The 9,747-nt window shown below is 35.8% G+C and overlaps 1 protein-coding gene across 1 annotated transcript; it reads left to right on the forward strand.

The window, feature by feature from the left end:
* Positions 1–702: 702 nt before the first annotated feature.
* Positions 703–9,413, forward strand: LOC124890372 (transmembrane ascorbate ferrireductase 2-like). Its single transcript, XM_047402212.1, has 4 exons — positions 703–1,006; positions 4,779–4,827; positions 8,615–8,814; positions 8,933–9,413. Exons 1-4 carry the CDS (start codon positions 863–865, stop codon positions 9,236–9,238), a joined length of 699 nt encoding a protein of 232 aa, XP_047258168.1. The 5' UTR covers positions 703–862; the 3' UTR covers positions 9,239–9,413.
* The last annotated feature ends 334 nt before the right edge of the window (positions 9,414–9,747 follow it).

Below are 9,747 nucleotides of genomic sequence, written 5' to 3' on the forward strand. Positions count from 1 at the left end.
TACTAATTTATAAAATATATACATATTTATACGTTAAATATACACTTCTATAGAAGATATATACACGTGTATACGCAGTGGAGATTTAATGCCTTCAATTAAACAGGGAAGGAAAAACAACTATCTTTTATTCTTAATTTGAATGATTTTTAAATCTAATTGTTAGACCTAAAAACGTATGTGAGTTGGGAAAGGAATCAGATTTTATACTATATAGTTTATAAAATGTTTAAATATGTTTTTTTTTTTTTGAAAAACTATCTTTATTTTTGAATTATTTATTTGTTGGTATTTTGGAAACTACTAATTCAGAAACAATTGGTAGTAACCGATAAAGTTGCTGTCATGTGATCAGGTTACGGGTTTAAACCTTGAAAACAACCTCTGACAGAAATGCAAGATAAGACTGCGTACAATATACTCTTGTGATGGGCCCTTCCTCGAATACCGCACATAACGATTGCTTAGCACACATCCTTTTTTACTTATTGAGAAATAAAATAATATTCATTATTAAACACGAAATTAAAAAATTCATAAAATATCTCAAATTGTTATACTCAATCTCATCAACCAATCAAATAATCTAGAGTGTAGTACTAAAATATCAAAGTAAAATAATTTTGAAACAAACTAATATCCATTATCAAAACACAAAATAAAAAAGTCTCCTATAATATCTTGAATTAATATACTTATTCCACCTAACCAATCAAAGAATCAAAAGTGTGAAGTTGACGTGTGAAAGTCAAAAGAGTTTGGTACTAAGAGATCTAAAACTGACCAAATCTAAAAGCCCTACCTCTGCCAATCCCACAATCATCACATTACTGAACAGCTACTAATTGTTTGGGATTTATCAATGGCGGTGCCGGTGGTAAAGTTTCCGATTTTCCTATTGGTTAGAGTCATTGGAATTGCAGTGGCAGCGTTGGTGTTGACGTGGAATGTGCGTTACAGAGGAGGTTTAGCACTCATCTCTGACAACAAAGCTCAAATCTTTAACGTAAGTTTCTTTCAATTCTCTTGTTTCCTTTTTCCTGTTACAACTTAACATAGTGATTAGCATGGTTAATGATACAAACCTCCGTTCACTTTTACTTGTCCAGTACACCAATAATACACCAAACTTACTTTTCATTTTATACTCTGTTTGGATGGTTGTTTCATAATGTATCATATTGTATTGATTTTGTGAATACAACATTTGGATAAATTATATTGTGTTTTTGTTTTTACACAATGTCATATATCAACAATTTGAAGGATAAACCTGCAATAAAAGAAGGGTACGGAGTAGAGCTAATATAAAAAGGTAGGTAAATGATAAAATAAGATTATTAGACTATAAGTGATAGCATCCAGGCTGGCCCACTTGCATTAAGATTGATGGGCTTCAATGTGAATCAAGAAGATGCTTATGATGGAAGAAGAGCCCAAGAATGAGTCCAAGAATTATGTAGAAGCATGGGCTAAGTGATACACATATTTCATGATTCAATTTCAAGTTTAAATGCAGAAGATTAGGCCCATAGGGTTTTGATTAAAATCAGAAATTTTTGTTTTCCTAGTTTAAAGTTTCCTAGTTTAAAAGTTCCAAGTTTAAAGTTTACTAGATTTATTTATTTTCATAAAAGTAGAATTCGAGTCCCTTGCTATTTGGGATAGCTTTTTCCTAGTTCTTGTTAGATTTGATAAAGGTAGATCCCAATCCCATGCTATTTGGGATAGATTTTTTTCTCTATATATAGGGATGAATTTGTTATTTTCAATGAGACAACATTATTATTAATTGAGAGTTTCTCTTATTTACACCCTTGTGTGTGTCTGCATAGAATTTATCTTGCAACCCTATAAGAACGATTCTTTAGGAGGTAAGATTAATTCTTAATTTGATATCTTTGATTTCTATTAAAGTTAATTAAAGAAGGTGATTAGTCTTATACTAATTGTTGTCTTTAGTTTCTTTGAAATAGGGGTCTAGATCACTTTTGATCTAAGTTCTTGAATTGACTCTATTAGTATCATAATTAGTCTTAATCCGCTAATTTTGAATACTAAGATCAATTAGGGTTCTTAGAACTTAACCTCGAAATTGGGGATTTTATTCTCCAATTTTGCTTATCTTTAATTTCTTACCTTTAATCTTAGTATTTTCGCTTCCACATTATTTTATTGTTCATTAACGTAACCCGATTCTTATCAATAAGTGAGACAAATGAGGAGAAAAAATAAAAGGTAGCAATGCGATAACACCAAATGAGACCTTTTGTCGTTACTTAATGATGAATTTAATGATACAATATAATAAAATTTAAGTAACAATCAAAACAAACATTGTATTTAAACTAACAATACAATACAATGCAACAGGTAGCAACCATCCAAACAAGTTGTTAGCATATCAAGAAAAACAATTTTTTTTCTTGTTTTATCCTTAACGAAGGAGAACCTTAGAGTAACTAGTAAAGTTACTATCATGTGACCAAGAGGTCACGGGTTCAAGCCATGGAAACAACTTCTTAGCAGAAATGCAAGGTAGGGTTGTGTCCAATTGAACCTTGTGGTTCGATCCTTTTCAGACCTCAAGCATAGCGGAAACTTTAGTGCACCAGACTGTCCTTTTTTTTTTTTGTATCCTCAGCATTAATTACTTATTCTTCGAATCATTTCTCAAGGCCTAAGGCTATAAATCAATTAATATAGTATTGAGATAAAATCAGTGTTATTAAAAGCATGTTTAAGTCTTGAAGCGAGACTGAAAATGTGTTGAATGCTTTGCCTCGCTTACTGTGCGCTTTAGTGTCGTCATCAAGGTTCTAAAACATACTTTTCCTTGCCAATGAGATTATTAGCATCGGACTAAACCTGTATATTTATAATTTTTTTTCCCTTTGCGCCTTTTTTTTATTGAAGCCCGCACTCTACTTGCACTTTGGGTTAAAATCCCCCAACGAACTTTAGAGTTTTTTTTACGCTTTTCGCTTTTGAAAACACTGAGTAAAATACTCATATTAATTATTATTTCTTATGGGGTGTGCAAAGTCCAAAGTGGACAAGTAAAATTGAATTGAAGGAGCAGAGTTTAAATTTAAAAGACTCAAGCCATGCACTTCAAAGGCGAGTTTTTCGCCAAGTGCAGTGGGTGCGGCTTCACTTGCTGTTTCAGCCAAAACTCTCTAGATATAGTTGAAATATATAGAAAAGTGTATATATCTACTAAGGCTGCATTTGTTTTTTTTAAGATTCAGACATCTGAATCTGAATGCACGTCTGAATGATTAATATGCTGTCTCTAGATCTGAAAACTGAATGATTAAGACTGTTTGTTTTTCAACATCTGAATGTACCAAAAAAGTTATTTGTATATATAATAAAATAAAAAATACAATTCAAATAAAAAACTAATTATATATTTAAAAAACATGTAATTTAATACAACAAAATTATTATTTGATTGAAAAAAAATATATTTATGTTTGTTAGTGTTATATTTATGTTTGTTTGATAGTGGTAGTTAGCGGTGATGCTAGTTGTGATAAATGAGTTGGTCAATAGTAGGGATGTAGTGGTTGATGATGGTGGTGTTGTTGACGGCGATGGTGGCGTTAAATGTAATTAGAATAATAGAGATTGTAGGTGTGGTAGCGGTTGTCAATAGTGGTTGGTAGCAACATTTGTTGTTGATGGTGGTTGTGGTGGTGGAGATGGTTAGTGGTAATGGGTGGTGGTTGACAATGATGGCGGTAGCAGAGGTGGTGATTGATGATTATGAATACAGTGATGGTGAATATTATCCAATACCAGAATACCTTTTCAGACCTATTAAGACTTGATTCTATGTCTGAATGATTAAGACCTATTCAGACCTATTTATTAAGAGTTAAAATCTTAGTAAAAAAACAAATGCACTTAATGGCTTGAAGTCTGAACCATTCAGATTCAGACCTCCATTAAGTGCAAACAAATGAGCCGTAATTCTGCATCTAATTTTATTGGGTTATTGCTAGAAAGTTATTATTGTGATGGCAGTCATCTGAATTTCATTATTAGGATCAAGGTTGCTTTATATATTTGGTTCTTGGTTAAGGAAACTGCTATCTCATGAGAGGTTCTCTTATCTTACCTATAGGCATAATAAATAAACATGCCATTTAACTTATCACCAAATTACATCTATGACCTCCAACTTTGGGTGTGCACAAGTAGACACTTAAACTTGTATAAAGTTGAACAAGTAAACAAACACGTCCTATGTGGCATCATACACATAGGACGCCAAGTAGAACAAGAATTGTCCACGTAGGATGCCACATAGGACATATGTGTCTACTTATTCAACTTTATACAAATTTAAGTGCCTACTTGTGCACACCCAAAGTTGGAGGTCATAGATGTGATTTGGTGTCAAGTTAAAGGGCATATTTATGTATTGTGCCTTACCTATATTGCAGTATTGGGATCAATGTTGCAATATGATGCTTTAGTGCTAGCTCTTGTACAGTTATACCTATTGCTGCTTCTCCTTGTTGGTGAACTTTATCTGCGTCAATGTACTTAGCATGACTCATTTCTTTTAGGATATGCCTAAGAAGATAAATCAATCTTCTCACTTCTAATTTTTGCATTTTTTACCACGAATAACACATCTGGTACTAATATATGTCGATATCTATTTCTTACTTTTCCTTTCTTGTAATGTCATTCAAGTTTGAGAGCCTTTCGGAGACTGAAGCAAACCTCTTTCTTATTTGTGCTTTTCATATTGTCTTGTGCAGGTTCATCCTGTTTTAATGGTAACCAGCCTCGTCCTTATAAATGGTGAAGGTAAATATTAAGACTATTGGTCGAACTACCTCACTACAAAAAGATTTAAGACTATCAGTCAAACTTATTTTAATCATTGTTGTTGAGTGTTCTTAAAAGTAAGATGCTATATATAAGGAGAGTATATAAATAGAGACTACATGTCTCTCTACCATGCCACTTTTTTGCTGTATCGCCAAAAATTTTACGTATGATGACTCATTTCAAAGGGCTACTTTATCATTAGTCATTGCTAGAATTCTGATGTATTGTTGTCCATCCATGTACTGCTAGATGAATGTAAATGGTTTTCAATTTTCTCCTTACTGACTAAATTATTCATTTATAAACTTTAACATTAAAACATAATCTCACTCAAAATTTTCTCCAAACTTTTTTTTTGGGGGTCTCCCACCCGGTGTCCGGTACCCGCATTGGAGCCCGACTAAATCCGTATTCATGTTGGGAAGTCCCACATTGGGGGGTAAAGCGCTCTCTAAGATTGGCTCCAAACTTACTGGAGTGTAGAGGGACACTTTTCACTTTCCTTTATCTATTTGTTTAGGTAATTTCCCAATATACTTTCTTTATCATAGCATTAGATATCATTAGATACCATGAAGTTTACATTTAATCTAATTGTTGTTGGGCAAGTCAAAATTTCAACAGGACACCTTTTGATGAGTGAAATTGCAACAGAATTTTCAGGTTAATTCATACTGGGCATTAATGCAGGCCTCAGATCTTTTGTTTCTTTTGTCCCAACTAGTTAAGGTTCACGCTCGGACCACAATAATGCTCTGTTTGATGATTCCTATTAAGAATCAGTGCCGAATGCTTGACTGTTGCTTCTATTAGTAGCTTTGCAATCAGTCTATTATTTAGGAGGATATATGTTGCCTCTTTCCGCACCTCTGATCACTTTGTCACGACCCAAAAACACAAGTCGCTGATGACGCCTATGTTCCCAACCGCTAGGTAAGCCAACCCAATGATTTTACCAATCTAATTTAATTAATCAAGCACAAAGGTAAGAGACAACCAAATATTAAGAGACAGCCAAATATTCCTTCTCTATCAATCGACGAGTCTTAAGAAAAGATGTCACTTTCCTTGACTAAGAGAACTTCTCCTCTCTACTATGGGAATCCCCGACATGGCTAATGTAATTGTCTTGGCATGATAGTTCAAAATCACATGATAAGGAGATAACCAATCCATCCCAAGAATACCATCAAATTCTACTATATTTAAGTCCATCATATTCGCCTGAGTATCATATCCCATCAAAGTAAATATACACAATCGATATACTCGATTTCCGCTATGAAATCCCCAACACGAGTAGAAACATGTACAATGCAAAGCGACTCGCATAACATATCCAGACTCGAAGCAAAGTATGTAGACACGTAAGACTAGTTAGAGCCTGGATCAAATAATATTGTAGCTGACCGATGACAAACCAGAATGTTACCAAGTCGGAGGCTGTGCAACCCTAGAAGTCAAAGCCTGAGAACCCTGATGCGAACCACCATGTTTGAGCCTGGAACAATCTCTCACAAAATGTCCCATGTCACCACACTCAAAACAACCCTTGCGGTGCATATACTGATGAGAGGAACCTAAATGATCGGAATGCCCTCCATGGCCTAAAGGTTTGGAAAATGAGCCACATGAAGTTTATATTGAATTGTAAGTACTACATCCCCCATAATCAACCTCAGACGTTGGCATAGCAGCATGAATAGGTCTGCTAGACTGAGGGCGATAACCCCTCCTTGAGTAGCCTCGACTCTTAGGCGAAGCAATACCATAATCACCTGAATGACGAACTCTCATTCCCACTCAAATCACTCATGCTAAAGCATCTCTAGCTTCTTGGCAGCATATACCACCACCTGAAATGGAACCCCAGAAGTGGCAACCAGAGAAGCTCCCATATGAATTGGAATAATCAACCCCTTGTCAAACTTCCTCACTCTCAGCCTCGATGGGAAGTATCATCAATGCGTGCCTAGCCAAGGCATGAAATTTGGTCTCATACTCATTTTACTAACATACCCTCTTGCTGTAACCCCTCAAACTCATCTCTCTCTCCCACTATCAATATAATCCCTCCACCACTGTTTGGCAGGACCAATCATTTGAAATGTTGTGTAGTCAACTCCGTGGGTTTCCACTAATCCCACATTGTGCAACCTCTCATGATAGCTAACTATAAACTCATGCATCCTGACTCAAATCAGCAGTTAAGGTCGGAGGATTCATCATCCTAAACCTCCCTTTGGCCAAATGTTGTACAGCACCTGGAAATACCCCACTGTCTAAACGGGTAGCTACGGCAACAGGTGGCTGAGTTCTTGGAGTTTGAAACCCTGGAGCAACCATCTGGTCTGGAGTCTGAATCCTAACACGAGTTTGTGAACCATCTGAGGCGACAGGCAACATGCTTGCCTGAGCCATCCCCTCAAGAAATTCCATCGTACGAACTAAAGTATCATGAAGCACCGGAGTGGCTCATCTTTCAGACTTTTAAGCTGTGGAGGGTATTCCGATTATTCAGGTTCCTCTCATCAGTCTATGCTTCGTAGGTGTTGTTTTGAGTGTGTTGACTTGAGATATTTTGTGAGAGATTGTCCCAGGCTTAGACATGGTGGTTTGCGTCAGGGTTCTCAAGCTTTGAGATATCATTCTTGTTTGCCATCGGTCAGCTACATTATTTGATCCAGGCTCTACCTACTCTTACTATCTACATACGTTGCTTCGGGTCTGGACATGTGATGTGAGTGGCTTGATTTGCATTTATATGTTTCTACTCATGGTGGGGATTCCGTAGTGTTAGATTGGGTATATCGGTGTTGTATAATTACTTTGGTGGGATATAATACTCAAGTAGATTTGAAGGTCTTAGATATAGTAGACTTTGATGCTATTCTTGGGATGGATGGATTTCTCCTTGCCACACAATTTTGAACTGTCATGCCAAGACAATTAGATTAGCCATGCCCGGGATTCCAGAGTAGATGGGAGGAGGGGTTCTTTTAGTCACGCTCCAAAGAAGGTGATTTTCGTAAGGCCCGTCGATTGGTAGCAAAGGAATATTTGGTTCTATTACCTTTTCGCTTGATTAATTTAATTGGATTGTAAAATCATTGGTTTTGCTTACCTATCGGTTGGGAACATAGGTGCCATCATGACTTGTGTTTTTGGGTCGTGACAATCAGCTCCGATTATCAACAACTGGCATCATTTGGTGAATGACTCTGATAAAACGAAGTATCTGTAGGTCTTCTTGTAAATTATCATAAAGTAATCTTGCAGGAAAGAGTTATGAGTACCTGTATTAGTGGGAGGTAGTTGGTTCCTGTGGAATTTAGTCGAGGTACATGCAAGTTGGCCTGGATACCATGGTCATCGTAAAAAAATATATGAGCTTAATTAGTAAAGTCTAACAACTTCTCCCACTTCTTTATATAATATAATGGTTGAGTGTAGTTTCTTCATTTTTCTAGACTCAATAATTTCTCATATAAATTTCAATCTGTTTAGCTGCACATTTTATCTGAAAAGAACCTATCTGAAATTTATCTAATTGTTTTTCTTAAAAGTGCTTGTTAAGTTGTTCTGTGCATGACTGTTATTGACTTGATTCTAGTTTCTTGGGAGAGGTGTCATGCTTCAGTATAAAGTTGACATTTTCAGTTCTTGCATCCTAATCAGAAAATAATGCAGCATTGCTTATGTATCTCTTTTGTCATGTCTCATGGATTATGTTAATCTCCAAACTTGGTGTGGATTGCTCCAGCTATGCTGGTGTACAAGACAGTCTCCGGAACAAAGAACTTCCGGAAATCAGTTCATCTTTTCCTGCAGTTCATGGCTTTCTTTTTGAGTCTAATTGGTCTATGGGCTGCTTGGAAGTTTCATAATGACAAAGGAATCGACAACTTTTACAGTCTTCACTCATGGTTGGGCCTAGCTTGTCTTTTTCTATTTGGTGTCCAGGTACTTCTCTTAAATGTTCCTATGCTACTCCGTATCCCTTTTCCTGTTCGTTTGCAGTATTCTTATTATTACCATATGTAATAGTGCATGAATTAGTGTTTCAATAACTTCTGGACAGTGGGCTGTTGGTTTTGCGACTTTCTGGTATCCAGGTGGTTCAAGGAACAGTAGAGCGACTCTCCTACCATGGCATGTCTTTCTTGGCATATATATATATGCTCTTGCTATTGCTACTTGTGCTACTGGATTCTTAGAGAAAGCTACATTCCTTCAAACAAGTCACATAATCTCACGCTATTCCACCGAGGCATTACTAGTGAATTGCTTGGGTGTCTTGATTGTTGTTTTGGGTGGATTGGTTATTCTAGCCGTCATCTCTCCAATGAATGGAAGAGGTGACATTATCAGAGAGACAGCAGAATAAGCACTAGTCGATAGGTACCTGAAACTTCAATTTTGAGATAGAGGTTATATATCAAACTTCATGTATCAAAGGGTTTAATTTTATTGAAGTGTTTGTTAAGCTCCAAAATATATGATCAAGTAACATTCAGGAGTTTGCATTTTCTCAAGTTGATGAATATTTATTTTCTGATTCACATCATGTATGACAATCCTTTTACGCATCGAAGCGGGGATCTGTGAAAAGCTACACAGGTATTGCATATAAATTGTCATTTAACCTTAAATCAGTTAATATACAGTTATACATTCTTTAATCACTTCACCATGATAAGTTAATGTGATTTGTATAAGCATCTGTGTGCGGATAAATATTACTACCAATTTACCATACTTATGTGGAAGGTGACTGCCTTTGTTAATTTCATGTGAATTTTTTTATCACGATATGGTTGATTCGTTACCTCTGACTTCTGAGAATACATTCCCGAAAGCTGCCCTGACAAATTCACTCGTCATTAAAAGAATTAG

Source organism: Capsicum annuum, unplaced genomic scaffold (assembly GCF_002878395.1).
Source record: "Capsicum annuum cultivar UCD-10X-F1 unplaced genomic scaffold, UCD10Xv1.1 ctg1705, whole genome shotgun sequence".
NCBI classification, from domain to species: domain Eukaryota; kingdom Viridiplantae; phylum Streptophyta; class Magnoliopsida; order Solanales; family Solanaceae; genus Capsicum; species Capsicum annuum.

Bases quoted from the DNA above. Each gene is read 5' to 3' on its own strand.
- LOC124890372 (XM_047402212.1), top strand. From the start codon at position 863: ATGGCGGTGCCGGTGGTAAAGTTTCCGATTTTCCTATTGGTTAGAGTC. The intron at 4,828-8,614 runs GTAAATATTAAG...GGATTGCTCCAG, and splicing joins CGTCCTTATAAATGGTGAAG to CTATGCTGGTGTACAAGACA. The intron at 8,815-8,932 runs GTACTTCTCTTA...ACTTCTGGACAG, and splicing joins TTTTTCTATTTGGTGTCCAG to TGGGCTGTTGGTTTTGCGAC.